This window comes from Diabrotica virgifera, chromosome 2 (genome assembly GCF_917563875.1).
Source record: "Diabrotica virgifera virgifera chromosome 2, PGI_DIABVI_V3a".
Taxonomy (NCBI): domain Eukaryota; kingdom Metazoa; phylum Arthropoda; class Insecta; order Coleoptera; family Chrysomelidae; genus Diabrotica; species Diabrotica virgifera.
The window spans coordinates 160,345,685-160,362,355 of record NC_065444.1 but is presented as its reverse complement, the minus strand read 5'-3'; the positions used below and the strand labels follow the sequence as shown (position 1 = coordinate 160,362,355).

Here is a 16,671-nt window from a genome sequence, read left to right as displayed (position 1 = left end):
ATTGCAATAATTTATATGTTAAAAAAAACCAATACTCAATGGAGAAAAGAGGAAAAGTGTTAAAGTGATTTTTTAATAATATATATTGTCACTATGGAACGCTTACAATTTTGAACATCTTTAACAACAAAAGACTTGGATTTGGATCACAAAATATATTATCCTGATGTATTATCTACTTGGATCTTCCACAAATAATACACAATAAATAACTTTTTATTAAGTTCACGTCTTAAATTAATTATTTATCAAATACACTATATATTAATATTATTTAATCAACAACTCAAAATATTCCCGATGCCATGTCAAATATTTAAAATTGTCACTGCATGATTGTCACTGTCTGACTGACATTATATTCGATTGAGTGCGTTGTTAGACAAAGATAGATTTGGAAAATATTACCACAGACGTTGTGTTCATTTTTTTCGAATCCTGAAAAAACCAATAAATATTTTTGAAAAATTTGAACGCAGAATGAAAGACTAAATTATTACCGAGGGTCGAAAGTCCCTTAGAATAAAAAAAAAGTTTATTTTGAATGAGATATTTGAAATTAAATATCACACTAAATTTTCTCTTAGTTTTTCACCCCTGTAATTTTTTAAAATAAACATTATAGAAGTTCTCAGGGATTTTCGGCCCTCGCTAAAAACGTAGTCTTTCATTCTGCGTTTAAATTTGTCCAAAATACTTATTAGTTTTCTCAGGATTCGAAAAAAATTGAATCGCCATTTGAATAGCATTGCAGCCGAAAATACGTACCCATACTCTTAATTTATTATGCTCCTTACGTACTCACCAATACGTACCCATACTCTCAAATATCCCGAAAACTAATGGCTTTATCGTTACGAATGAGGAGTATATTATTTGTATAGAAAGTATTGGAGAATCAAAAAATTGCACTAAAATAGAAATTCCGCCAGTGGCGTAGAATTTGGGAAGGGTCAACCATTCACGTTCCCCCGTCGTACGCCTCTGGTAGTAGCCAGAAACATTTGTTTAACATAATTTAGTAGGGTTTACAGGACCAGCACCACTTAACCAAATTTCGTGTTGTTGTCCCATGCCTGTCAGGGAATGTTCAAAAATAAATAAAATAAAAGTTTGACTTTGACACCATGTATTTCGGTTATTATCAACTTTTGTACTAAGGTAAGTTAGCTTAAATCGACCTATTTTAACCTCAGGAATCTAAGGCTAAGCTATGGCCCATTATTTACCAAACACCCTGTATATACCGGATGGATAAATGCTAATATTGCTTTCTCCACTAATCAAAGCTATATAGTATTATTTGAAATCAAGAGGAGATATAACCGCAAAAGCTCGGTTAAGTATTCCTTAGAGATAATAGGAAGAGTTGTAAAGGAACATAGGCACTACACGAAAAATACAAAGAAGAAAAAAAGGGTACCAATATCTTTCTGCCACATATCGTCGCCTCAAAGCAAAAGTAGGATATTATGTCAAATATTGTAGTTTCGAGAAAAACGCAATTGAAATTTTTACGAATTTTTCATTATTTAATAACTTTTTTATATTTGAATGGATTTACATGGAATTTTGTTTGAGTATATAACTTTACAGGCCTTACATAAATATTTATATTAATTCATAAAAAAGTGAAAAATAATTGGAAAAAAAGTTACTTGTCCTACTGTTGCTCTAAAAGTTAATCTGTTTTTTAACGATATCCGTAAATATGTGTTATAAATCGAGGACGTTTGAGTTGGAATAAATTCATTATCTCTAGCATGGGAGCATTTGGGGAGAAATCCTGAGACAGGTCGATTTTTATTTTTAAATTATACTTTTTACCATAGGTACATATCATACTAATGATGTCATCCATCTCGTCGTGATGATGTAATCGATGATTTTTTTTAATGAGAGTACGGGTGGTGCGATAGCTCATTTGAAAGGATATTTAATTCTTTATTCATTAATATAAATGCTAATATATTTATTTATATAGGGTGCCCAAAAAATTTTTGTTTATTAAATTAATTGAGACAAAAAGAAGAGTGTATGTAATTCATTTACTTTAACATACATTTGAGTGCTGTCAGAAAACAAAAAGAAATGTTTATTTCATAAATAAACATTGTTTTTCGCTTCTGTCACCCACCTGTCTCTTAGCAGCTCGAACATTGAATTTTGGCGAAAAGTAATGTTTATTTTTGAGATAAACATTATCACCTGTTTTTCTGACAGCAGTAAAATGTATTTTTAATTAAATAAATTGCTTACATTCTTCTTTTTGTGTCAAATTTAATAAAAAAAATATTTCTTGAACACACTGTGTAAATAATTATGTTAATATTTACATTACTAAATAGAAAATTAAATAACCTTTCAAATGAGATATAACACAACCCCTACTCTCATTTAAAAATATAATCGGTTACGTCATCACAACCAGATGGATGACGTCAGTAGTATGATGTATATGGCAAAAAGTCATAATTTAAAAATAAAAATCGAACTGTCTCAAGATTTCTCTCCAAATTCACCCCTTCTCGAGATAATGAATTTATTCCAACTCAAACGTCCTCACTACTGTATAGACTTATATTGTACTGAAGTTTTGTGTAAAATTTTACACATTTTATTATAAAAAACAAAACAATTTTGTTGTTCAAAATTTTATTAGATAAATAATTATAAACTCAATATACATGTTTTCCGACAATTTTAAAGCTTGACAACGAAAATGACAAACAAAAGAGAACGAAAAATTAATCAGAATTAGTTGTGGTCATATCGGATGCAGATAACGATGTGAAAAAATTATGGTGTCTCTTTGGTATTAAGTTATCGTTGCACAAACTCATTAAATCATTCTGTTTTTAATCGGTATCGGTGGTGCTTGCTCATAGGCAAGAAATAAAGTTGGCTTTTCTCTCTGGCTTCTTAACTTTTTGGTAATATTGATAACATCAAATTCTTCCTGTTTGAATGAAGTCTTATAGAAAATTTTTCCAGGTTCGCCTTTCTTGCCTTTACTCCATTTGTTGTCGTTGATTTAAACATTTTGGCCTTTTTCATTAACATTAAAGTTCGCTCCCATGTCTTTGGCTATTTTTTTCCAATCAAAAAATTCTTCAGTTGACATCTCAGTAACTTCATATGGCTTACCTTTCTTTTTAGCTGACTTAGCAATGGTGGCCAATTTAGATGGAACATAAATTGGACCATTTTTAAGTATGCTTGTTCTTTCCTTTTCAATACAATATAATAATATTGACTTCTACTAGATATTTTAGATTTTTTATATCTTAAATTGGCTGAGGCTGAATTATTCATTTTTATTATCACAATACAACTTTTAATATGAATGTAATAGTAGAACTGTGGTAAGATTTCTGAATAAAATAAATATTGTGAGTACAAGCCATTTAATATAAACAAAGACAAATATTCGCAATTCGGCAATAACTACATTAACAGTAGGATGTGCCTAAGATAACTTAGTGTTTCATTAATACATTAGTGTTGCATGGTAATGTATTGTAATAACTTAGTGTTGCATTGTATTTTGTGACCAAAATTAGTAAACGACAAAATACAACAGTAGGATATATATTTTGTCTTAGTGTTACATTATAGCACATGAGTTAAAGAGAATTAAGCTACACAAGGATATGTAATATTGTGAAAAAAGTATTCCACTTTTTATTTATCTTAGTGTTACACTCAACAGAAGGATTTATTTTCAATCATTTAAGATGGTTATCCCAAAAGTCATTTTTTTACATATCCTACTGTTGCTTTGAGGCGAGGATATATAAAATGTTACTCTAAAAATCAGAAATAAGATACTCAAAAGAAACACAAATGGAAACAAACCGGAAAATAAAGTGAAAATAAAAAAAATGGAAACCACATGCCTACATAGTATATTATGATAATTAAAATATCTACTGAACCAAATTTGAGCATAATAGTTATTTATGAAACAGTTCGTGAAGTATCCTTTGTGCGAACGCACGCGATTTTTAGAGCACGAGCGACAATGGAGCGAGTGCTATAAATCGCGTAAGTTCGCAAAAAGTACTTCACGCACAGTTTCATACAATATTTTATCTACGATAAACAAATAAAAAAAGCTGTAACTCTTCGTCACTGGAATTCATTTCTATTCTATAATTTTTAGAACTTTGACATTTAAAAAGTTTAACTACTTTCAAACCACAAAACTGTCAAAACTTTTGTTGTAATTCATTGCTCATGTTGTCATCACTATGACAACGTGAAAGTTAAGGATTGTCACCATGACAACGCGAAGGTTAAAACAGTGCGAAAAAGTAAATCCCAATTAAAATACATTGTTACTTCACGCACACTTTAAATCCTTCACGCACTACTATCTATAATGACAGTTTTCACAAACTAAAAACTTATGCATAATATGACATAGAGTAGATAAAAGTATTTATTACCTACATACATAATTTGCAGAGATCCCTGGTTCTGTCAAAAGAGTTGTGACCAATTGGATAGCACATGCGCGAACAGAAGAAAATGGAAATGCCTGTCTAATAATGGACAATCAGGGCTGATTGATGATGACGATGACTTTAGTAGCCGTTATTAATCTAGTGCTACAGATTATTGGTGGATTATTAGTTTAAAATTCTGCCTTAACTTTTTTCTTATCTTATATTTTTATTTGTATATTAAAAATGCTAGCTATAAATTAACATATTTTCTGATTCTTTTAGGTACAGACAGCTATAAAAAATAGCTTCTATCTTCGAATGTCTCTTCGGAACAACGACTACACACCATGCAGAAATTTTGCTCTTATATCACTAGCTCCTGAAAATGGAACAATTCAAAAGTAAGTGGGTTATTCGCTTTGATTTGATTCTACTCTTTATATTATTATAAATATCTTTATATTAAGATGATATTATGGAGGTCCATACTGGGAATGATTAGGTACATATATAGGGTGTCTCAAAAGTAGTGGGACGGTCGAATAATTCGCGAAACGAACCTCCAATCGGAAAACTAAAAAATACGTCTTCAATATTTTTCAAAATTTCATCGAATTCAACCAAACACGACACCCCATCCACATCTTGCAGGTGGGGTGGAGGGTAACTTTAAAATCTTAAATAGGGACCCACATTTTTTATTGCAGATTTGAATTGCTTAGGCAAATATAGGTAACATTTATTCGAGACATTTTTTCGAATTGTGGATAGATGGAGCTGTAATCGAAAAAAACTATTTATCCTGATACCTTAGGTCAATTATAGAAACGATCTAATATCTCGAGAATTACATTTCCAAATGATAAACCAAAAAACACGTGTTTAATATTTTTCAAAAACCTAACTAATATCACTAAACCCGACCCCACACTCCATCCCATGGACATACAAAAAATAAGGAACATTTATTGGAGAAATTTTTTAGATTTGATGCTAGATGGCGCTAATAAATCGTATTTTTCTAATTACAGTGCCATCTATTAACAATACTAAAAGATGTCTCGAATAAATGTTCCTTATTTTTTTATGAAAAATCCAAATCTTCAAAGAGGGTTCCTATTTAAGGTGGTATGACACAATGTTAAAATTTATATAGTTTTTAGGTACAGTTACCGTCACTATTTCAAAACCAATCTTCAACTTAGGGGTATGTACGTGAACTGTAGACTTTCTATTTTAATAGTATCTAGTTAAAATTTCGAAAGAAAGTAGTATATTTTTTATAACTGTACTTAAAGGAGTCCATGTCATAACTTACTTAGTAACTTTTTGTAAAAATTCGTTTTGCATAATAATTTTTGAACTTCGGTAGAAAATAACTATCAGAAACGATTAACTACGCAAAAGCTTTATTTTAAACAAAATTTCATTGTCCGTACTCCCATAATTTTTAAATTAACTGTACCTAAAGGTAAAAATTATTGTTAAAAGCTGCAATCTGGGGATTTTGTTCATATTACAGCATTAAGTTGGCGTTTTTCTAGTGATAAATTAGTTCCGCTGTCACTTAATAGATGAGAAGATGAGTTCACGTGTCATTTAGTAGATGGCAGCAGTGATGTATTAAATGGCGACAGATGCGCGTTTGCCGGATTTTAAGAAAATCTGCAAACAATTGAAAACGAGTTTTGTAACCACGGAAATACGATGAATCACGCGGTTTTGTTTAGAAAAGTGGCCCCACCCCCTCTCAGTATACATTTTGGGCCTTGTTTGACGTTCAATCATGATTGTATAACGTGTCTCAGTGTCTTAACAATACAAATATACATATTTTATGCTTGAAACCGTGACGTTATACAAATGGTTGAAAGTTAAACGAGGCTCAAAATGTCTTAAAGTGTTTACTGGGGGATTATACTAGTTTTGACATAATACATAGATAACCTAAGCTCTAGCATGTTATGTGGGGCGTATCTAAAAACAATTTAAGTTTTATTCACTTTCTGGCAAATTTAATTTTTATAATAGCGCAAATAATGCATTGTTCGGATACAATTAGCTTTTTGTAAAGACGATGACATCGACATTTTTACACACATTACACATGCCAATGGCCATTAGTATTTGTTGAGGCATTATCCTAATAAAAAAATTGTAGACAAAACAATATTGTATAATCATTGATTAATTTATGTCAAAAATTTCCGTAAGTGAAAAAAAATACTGAAATTTACTGGAGTAATAATTAGATAAACCGATATGCAGACGATACAGTTGTGGTTGCTAGCAGTATTGATGAACTTCAGCATCTTATGGACAGGGTACCTACAAAGAGCGAGTGAAAAAAGAGAATTTAACCTTCAACATAAATAAAACAAAAATAGACACTAGTGAGCAAAACTCAAAAACCTGCCAGACAATTGAAAATAAAAAATCAATTCAACACGTAGAATTATATGTATACCTTGGAACAGTCGTCAACTCAAAATGGGATCAAAAAACCGAAATATATTCAGAGTATAACCAGAGCTACATTTAACATGAGAAATATATTCAATCATTGCGACATATCTGTCCCACTAAAAATATGGCTGCTAAAATGCTATGTATTTCCAGTCTTGTTGTATGGAGCAGAGCTGGACAATAACGGAAACATTATCGAAAAGGCTAGATGTATTCGAAATGTGGGTGTACCGACGTATCCTCAAAATATTCTGGACGACTCACACCACCAACGAATAGGTATTGCGCCGAATGGGAAAACAAAAAGAAATATATTTCACAATTAAAAAACGAAAACGTGAACACCTCGGTCATATATTATGAGACATGATAAATATCGTATACTGCAGCTGATAATATAGGGTAAAATAGAGAGTAAACGTGGACCCGGAAGAAGAAGACACTCATGGCTTCAAAACTTACGCCAATGGTTTGGACTAACATCGATCGAGTTATAGACACGCTGTAAACAAAATTAAAATTGCTATGATGATAGCCAACTTCCACAACGGACAAGGCACATGAAGAACAAGAATTAGAAATGAGATGAAAATGTAAAATTTTCCGAGGAAAAAAAACTTTCCGTGTTGACATTCCAACATACAAATCAATGGTATCACCCTTCAGAGCTCCCAAAGCTTCATATACCTGGGCACAGAGCTAAACAGTCAGCTAGATCACTCAAAAAAATTAGAAGACGCATTGAAATAGCAAGATCTGGCTTCATGAACATGCTTAAAATGCTCTGTAACCCCAAGCTATCAGTCACAATAAGATTGAGAACACTGAAGTGTTATGTGTGGTCTCTATTACTACATGGCTGTGAGACCTGGACATTAAAACAGTATGATGTCAATAAACTGAATTCATTCGAAATGTGGATGTACCGCCGAATGCTAAGAATAAGCTGGACCACCAAAACTACAAATGAAGAAGTACTGTAAATAATGAACACACGTCCTCATCTGATCAATCAAAATTAGAAAGACGTCATATCTAGGACACATAATGCGCCATAGGGAATTTGAGTAGCTTCAGGTAATAGAAGGCAAAATCGAAGGTAAAAAGGGTATAGGAAGAAAGAAAAATCTTGGCTTCGAAACATCAGAGATTGGACCCACACAACAGGGAATGACTTAATTCATCAAGCCCAGAACAGAGAGAAATTTGCCATATTGATCGCCAACCTCAATAGAGAAGGCACTTAGGAGGAGGAGGACAACGCAAGAGACCCTAAGAGGTAGTTTTCTGTCCCGATTAGCTAACCAGGACATAAAATACTGGTCCTAAGGCTCAAAGATAGATAGAAAGTAACTTGTGAAGTGGTTACGATTGATTTGATTTAAGATGATAATTGGGGGTGATTTTCCCGAGGTTTTTGACAAAAAAAAAGGGACCAACTATATTTTGAGCATTTGCTTAGTTTTGATGCTACAAACAAAAAAAAAACAAAAATAAATATTTTTTAAACCCTTTAAAAAAAGTTGTAATGAGTTTTTCCCAAAAAAGTGCATAATTTTTTGGTTATTTCACGTTAAAATATTCACTTTGAAATTTGGCGGATATGAAACTATTTTTTATTAGCTACAACTTTGTTTCAACTGGGTCCATAGAGTTCATAATATATAGACCTAGATCCCGCGTACCTAAAAAAAAGTTGATTAATAGCAAGCTGAAAATTTGTTAATAGCTTAACGGTGTCTAGTCGGACAAACTTTGATGTATGGTACCACTGGAACAGGGGAAGTTTTATTTGTGGAACAGCTTAAAAATTTGGAACGTCAGACTACGAAAACGTTCCATGTATTTTGTCGGACAGAACTTCCAATTGATTTGTTAGCATTTCATTAAACTTTCATGTAAAAATCAGACTCGTGTTTATCACCAACTGTGTATTTTAATGAGTGGAACACGAAGAACATGTCAAATGACAGTAATCAAGTCGGTTGTTTAGCAGTCTGATGTTTGCATGAGAGTTTAATGAAACGGTAACAAATCAATTGGATGTTCTGTTCGACAAAATACCTGGGACGTTTTCGTAACCCCCTGTTACGAAGTTCCCCTGTTCCAGTGTTCCCTCCCGTACATCAAAGTTTGTCCGACTAGACTCCGTTAAGCTATTAACAAATTTTCAGCTTGCTATTAATCAAGTTTTTTTGGTACCCGGGATCCAGGTCTAATACACCATTTTTTTTATACTTTTTTAGAAGCTACAAGAATGTTTAGGATAAAATACTTATTTTTTGAGTTATTTGTAAAAGCCGCCTAAAAACGTGTTTTTTACTCGCAAATAACTCGAATATTAATTTAGTGAAAAAATCCTATAGAACAAAAGTTGCTTAGAATTAGTCAGTTTATCCATTTTCAGACTTATTTTGAACGTATATTTTTTCACCCCCGAGATGGAATAAAACTCACCCTCAGGGCAAAATCTTACATCGGCACACTATCACTTTTCTTGTTTGACATGTTACCTATCTGTATGCCAAGTTTCATGTTAATCCAAGCGATTATTTAAAATTTAGAGCAAAAAGTGTGATTCAATGTATATATTTACTACATGTACTTGTATTTCAAACAATTGCAAATTTCTTTATCAGTTAAAAATAAAAATTTTTGACCCGGTAAAGAATTAATAATTGTCACAAAATTACAAATCACATTATTACAAATATAATCTAAATACAATAAGTGATAAAATATTTCCAAATGAAACGTTTTGTATCTATTAGCATTGTTTAAAAAAAGATAAAAATTTGTCTAGTTATACAATGCTATCTATTAATAGTAAGAATTTACCATTTCCAGGTAAATAATTAAACACCCTCATCACTGTAAATACAATACACGTACGATTGAAGGCGAACAGTACCGATCGATCGATCTACCGATCGATAACGATCATAAGTTCTATTTAGTACGTGGCAACAACGCCGTCGTTAATAGAATTTAAATTCGTGGTTATTAAAATGTTCGAATATATATACGTGCTGCCATCTACTGAAAGAATTGTTAAACGTTTAGTTCCTATGATTACCAACGATTTTGACTGTGGCGTTTACATACCCCCTTAAGATTTAAAGTTACCCACACCCCACCTCCATGGGATGGAGTGGGGGGGGGGCGTGTTTAGTGTTATTCGATAGGTTCTTGAAAACTATTAAAATTGTGTTTTTTAGTTTTTCTCTTTGGAAGTGTATTTCACGAGATAGTAGACCGTTTATATAATTTACCTAGTGTATAAAGATAAATCGTTTGTTTTTCAGATTATAGCGCCATCTATCGACAATTCGAAAAAAAGTTACTTATTGTTACGTAAGAAATTCAAATGTGCAACAAAAATTGTAGATTCCTATTTAATATTTTAAAGTTTCCCACCACCCCACCTCCATGAGGTGGAGTGGCGGGCCGGATTTAGTATAATTCGATAGATTGTTTAAAAATAGTGAACACGTATGTTTCAGTCTTTCGATCGGATGTTCATTTCGCGAAATACTCGACCGTTCCTCTACTTTTGGGACACCCTGTAAATATTAGTATGCAAGATGAAACCAAGCAAATAAATAAAAATAATATTCCTTTTCTGTATAAAACTTGTTTTCTATCTGGTGTCATTATAGTCCAGAAATGTCCTGTTAACAAATTTGCATGTTGCCAGGACCAAAATGGGTCAAAAATGTTTTATACGTTTTTTTTAGGTTCTTTGGATCATTCCAAACAGAAAAGGTCTTTAGTGACTTTGCTCTAAAGTTGATAGTTTTTGACATATGTATAAGCGATTAAAAATTGAAAAATTGCGAAATCGGCCATTTTTACCCTCAAAAACTATGTGAAAAACTGAAAATTTGAATGTTGCCGAGGTAGGTGGATATTCTTTGAACATCGATTAATGAAATACTGAAGAGTCTTTTGCAATACAATATTCAAAACTCCTTTGTTTTTTAATTGCCAATCAAGCGATCGCGACACTATTTTCCACCGTTGCATGTGTAATGGTGCAAATGAAAGAAATTCGTTATTTCGTAAACCGGCGACTTCGCCATGCGAATCAACCTTCGGATGACCAAGCGGGGGAAATTGTGACCCCAGCGTAAGTTTTTCTTTAATAAATTCAAAAGTATTTTTAATTTTTAACTCATTATTTTTTTATTTGACTTTAATATCATTCTGGATATCCTCATATTTTGAAATAAAAAAAATTCCCTATATTTTATGAATAAAAAATATATTCTGAAGTTGATGTTTAGTAAAAGAGCGTCTATTATGTGTAATTACAAGCAGGGCTGCTATATCCATTAGGCAATATAGGCAGCTGCCTAGGGCGGCAAATTGTGAGAGGGCGGCACAGGGGCTTGAAATTTTGATTGGGGGGGCAAGCATTATATAATATACAATACATTATATTATATGATGTAATAATGAAAACTGAAAGTATTTTTTGTAAATTTCAGTCATTTTCAGTTTCAGGGGAGGGGCAACTGCCTCCCCTAACCCTATCAAATGACGCCCCTGGGGCGGCAAAAATAATGTACAAAAAATATTTGTATTTAAAAATTAAAATCGAATAACAAATATGTATATTCATCATTCATCCATCAATGAAATAGAAGTGGGCGTTCGTTTCTAAATAAAAGAAATTGCATTCATATCAAAAATAAAACAAACATAGCATCCTGGAAGTCATAAATTTAGTGATTATTGGGCCGCCAGAAGCTCCGCAAACACGGTGAATTGACTGAAAACATCAATATTACACATATATCAGAAACTAAAGATTACCAGTAGGAAATCGAGTTAGAGTTGGGATTTTCAAACTGTATTATTACAAGGAGATAACATTTGTGTCGTCGCACTGATATAATACTCCAGCCAGGGAAATAAGCAAAAAATAGACCATGTTCGGGACAATGAAATTAATATCAAGGTAGCTGACTACTTTTTTAGTTATTGTGGACTTGACCTATAGGATGAAAACCTTCATGTTTCCTGCCTAGAGATCGTGTTTTTTAATTATTAACAATTTGGTGCAATCAATGCGACTTTTTCCATATTTTTCACTCAATTAAAAAGCTAAATAGTTGACATAAAATTACAAAATTTATATTTTTAGAAACATTGAAAAACCTTCACAGTGACGATTTTTGAAAGTCAAAAAGTTAATTTGTTGCTTCGTAAACTGCAAAATAACTGAAAATCGTTATTTATTAATAACTTTTCCTAAAACTAACTTAGAACTGTAGTGTTTTGCTTTACTCAAAGTTGGGTATTGGGGTACATAACAAACTCCCAAAATTTGAGACCGATCCATTTATTAGTTTAAAAGTTAGGTATTCTATTTGTTTATCCCCGAGACCTTTGTTTTGCAATAACAAATGAGAGAAAATAATGAAGATAGGACAATTCTGCGTATGCCAAATGAAAGTAGAAAAGTAATCCTATCAAAATGTATTAAGAAAAGATAAAAAATTATCTAATATAGTAAAAAATACTAGTTTATAAACATTTACAAAACCCCTTCTTACATAGGTATTCGGAAAGATGATATTTTACTCGAATTTTTAAAAGTGTAGTTCAAATGATGATTAGTCATAGTAAGTGAAGGGGAGCTTCTGCGTTGATTGCACTAAATTGTTAATAATTTAAAGACGAACGCGAACTCTAGGCAGGAAACATGTAGGTTTTCATCCTATAGGTCAACAATTAAAACAGTTGTCAGCTACCTGGCGGGAGCCGAAAATGCACGAGTTCAAAAACTAAAAAGCAACTTAAAAGTACTACCATTTTCTATATCTTGGGATCTACTCAATGAATTTTGATATTTCTTCTTTTAATTTGTATGTACTCTTGTGTAAATAACAAATATGCAATTTATCTGGACATTTATTAATTAATCAACAGTCTAATTTTTTTAACGATTTTTGAAAAAATAATATTTTCTCAAAAATCCATTTTTTGTAATGATACTATCATTATTAATCGTAGAAAAAGTTAAGGTATGTTTTAATGAATAAATTATGTTCAATAAATTATTATTTAATAAAAATAATTTATTTATTAAAATATCGGTACTTTAACTTATTCTATGATCATTAATAGATATAATTGATTAAAAAAATGACATAACCCAGACATCCAAAGTGAAAGTTATCCTCCAACACCAAATTGTTCTATATCGTCCATATAATGTTCAGAAAAAAGTCACACATTTTTGAGCGTCGGGTTTGGGGGGTGGGGGAGAGGGGGAGAAGTCGGTAAATTCGTAGTTTTTTATGTTTTTCGTCAATATTTCTAAAACTATGAGGTTTAGCATGAACAAACTTTTATACAAAAATGTTCTACAATAAATTTGAAATAAAAAATGCCCCTATACATAATCCTTCTAAAATGAACGATTCCAAAGTTACGGAGGTAGTATAGTATAATTGGTCCAAAAAAAGGCCTAACCTAGACATCCAAAGTAAAAGTTTTCCTCCAACACCAAATTGTTCTATATGATCCATATATTGTTCAGTAAAAAGTTACACCATTTTGAGCGTCCGGTTTGGGGGGAGATGGGGGAGAAGTCGGTAAATTAGTTATTTCTTTACGTTTTTCGTCAATATTTCTAAAACTATGTTTAAGCGTAAACAATGTTATATACAAAAACGTTCTACATAAAATTTAAAACAAAAATGGTCCTATCCTTAATTGTTATAAAATTAACGGTTCCAGAGTTACGGAGGGTGAAGTGTGGAAGTTTTCGATACTTTTTATATTTCCTGGGCAATTGAAGATGATTTTGGGTAGTGAGGTTGACGCTTCTTCAAGGGCTTATCACTAACATATCATGGGCCACTGAAATAGCAAATCCTGTTAAATAAAATTTCTTTCAATCAGTAAAAATATTATAAATTGCTCAAAAAATATAAAAAGTATCGAAAACCTCCACTTTTCACCCTCTGTTGCTGTGGAATCGTTGATTTTATAACAATTATGTATAGGACCTTTTTTGTTTTAAATTTAATGTAGTAGAACATTTTTGTATAGAACATTAAAGCATATTTTTAGAAATATTGACGAAAAACATAAAAAACTACTAATTTACCGATTTCTCCCCTATTTACCCCCCAAACCGGAAGCTCAAAATGGTGTAACTTTTTACTGAATAATATCTGGACCATATAGAACAATTTGGTGTTGGAGGAAAACTTTTACTTTTAATGTCTGGTTTAGGCCTTTGTGGACCGATTATACTATACTACCTGCATAACGTTGGAACCGTTCATTTTAGACGGATTATGAAGAGGACCTTTTTTGTTTCAAATTTAATGTAGAACATTTTTGTATAGATGGTTGTTCATGCTAAACCACATAGTTTTAGAAATATTGACGAAAAACTTAAAAAACTACGAATTTACCGATTTCTCCCCCCTCTCCCCCTAAACCCGACGCTCAAAATGGTGTGACTTTTTTCTGAACATTATGTAGACCATATAGAACAATTTGGTGTTGGAGGATAACTTTCACTTTGGATATCTGGGTTTGGATCTAGTTATAACATACTATAATATGATTAAGCAAATAGGTATTTGGAAAAAAATAATTTTTTCAAGAAATGTTTAAACAAATTAGACCCTTTATTAATTAATACATTTATGTAGGATTGTAAATATTTTATCTAAATTTTTTAATACCCTGTATATAATATTTCTTTTTTTATTCGTATTTACAAACACGAAACGAGCGGTTGTCGGCGAGGCTCTAAAATGCACAGATGGGTGGGCGTATCTAATCGAGGGGTAGTTTAAGTGAGCAGTTTCTGTTTATTTTTAAGACATAAAAATAACAAAGTAGAGCCCTTTGACCCAATTTTTATTACTAATAGGCTAGTTCCCGCGAAAGCGAATTAAACCATGAAAAGGGGAAGATTAGCAGTAAGGGAATTTTGGTTGTGTGGGAACGAATACATTTAGTCGATTTTAAGATCTCAACGACATTAGACGTGTTTTTGATTACAAGACGCATAGGGATAATGCTAAGACGGGTATTATATTGATTACACGCAAATTATCGATAAATACATTTCTTTTGTAAAAATAAGAACACGTAGAATTTTGGTCGCAAAGTACACTTTTACACTTTTACATTTCGATAAGTTAATAGTAACAATAATTTAGTTATCTATTTTATTAATTAAAACTATTAAACATCAAACGGACTTTAATTACGATCGTCTTTAAAGAAAACCTACATTTTGGGGGCTCAAACCGGGATCTAAGAAAGACAATTTCGTTATAAAGTTCGCGAAATACCGTAAAGTGACGTGTAATTAAAAAATCGGCTCAATTGACGTGACGTAATTTTTGGGACTGTTACGACTGTGGGACTTAACTGTTTATGACTGTTCGGGAAACGTGGAAACTGTTGGTGATTTTCGGACTTTTTTAAACTATTGGTGACTTCCGGACTTTGTGAACTGTTGGTGAATGGTTGTGTTGGTGGAGTAGCAGGCTAGTACAGTGTAGACGACGCTGTTAGGCAAATACGACGGCTGTTTGGGCAGTGAAGACGACGACGACGACGAGACGCAATCATAGCAAGCAGTATTACCAAGGAGAAATCAGGTGTGTTTGTTCCAATATTTTAAAAATAGTCAAGACACTTTGGTCTTGTGTCTGGAAATTAGAAATCTGACCAAAGATTATTTTTTTTTTCGAGGAGCTGTGAACTGGAACTTTTGACGATAAACAGTGAATGTTGAGAACTATCATAAAATATTTAACGATTAACTTCTTTTTGTTTTTTTTCATTGTTTTTTTCTGTTCATTTATTTTAATAACTCATAACTTTGTTAGTATTTGTAGTAAATATTGATAATTTTAAAGTAAAAGCGAATACAATTCTACAGTTCATAAGTAAAATTTGCACAGGGGAAAAAATAATCTAACTTTTTAGTTAAAAGATAATCTATCTTTTTATTTTTATTTTTTTTATTGTTTATTCTAATTAAGTATATACCTTTTTAAAATGCAGTCTAAACAATCTCTTAACGATTTTCCAAAAATTAGTTTAAACCTTAAAAATTCGGCATTAAGTGCTGTTAAAGGTAGACTTCCGCACCAAGCGACCGAGACAGGAGACCGCGACAGGCGACAGATAGGTCGCGATTAGACGATAGTTGATCGCTGGTCTCTGTCGCGGGCTGCAGAACTACCCTGATATAATTGCATTGAGAGCAGTCGTGGGGAGACCTCGCCTATCTGTCGCCTGTCGCGGTCTCCTGTCTCGGTCGCTTGGTGCGGAAGTCTACCTTAAGGCGTTGCATGTTGTCGCGTACGGGGATAAAGGGTTGCCGCGACAAACAAGGAAGAACTTGCGGAATTTCACAAAATTTTCGTGGGATAAAGAATCCGAGGAATATTCCACAAAAATAGAAGACGTGAAAGATAAACTAAGTATGCCGGATTTAGTAGCAGTTTGCAGTGTTTTAGATCTGAACTACACTGGTTCAGAAGACGACGTGATTGAACGTATTTGTTCATTTTTGAACGACTTCAATCTTGAAGACGAGAATGACGATGAAGACGAAGACGCTAGCGATGATGACGGTGATAAAGACGTTTATCACAAGGAAAACGGTAAAGACGTTACCGAAGACGATCGCTATAATGAAGATAACGACGCAAATAGTGATAAAGACGCTTATCACGAGGAAGAAGGTAAAGACGTTACCGAC

The 16,671-nt window shown here is 32.4% G+C and overlaps 1 protein-coding gene across 2 annotated transcripts in view; it reads left to right on the top strand.

The window, feature by feature from the left end:
* Positions 1 to 16,671, top strand: part of LOC114327758 (PDF receptor-like) — a 1,644,969-nt gene that overhangs the window by 1,539,597 nt on the left and 88,701 nt on the right. For both annotated transcript variants that reach the window (XM_050642878.1, XM_050642879.1), the window contains exon 13: positions 4,734 to 4,852. In XM_050642878.1, the coding sequence (XP_050498835.1) occupies positions 4,734 to 4,852 (119 nt within the window). The remainder of the gene's footprint in view (positions 1 to 4,733; positions 4,853 to 16,671) is intronic.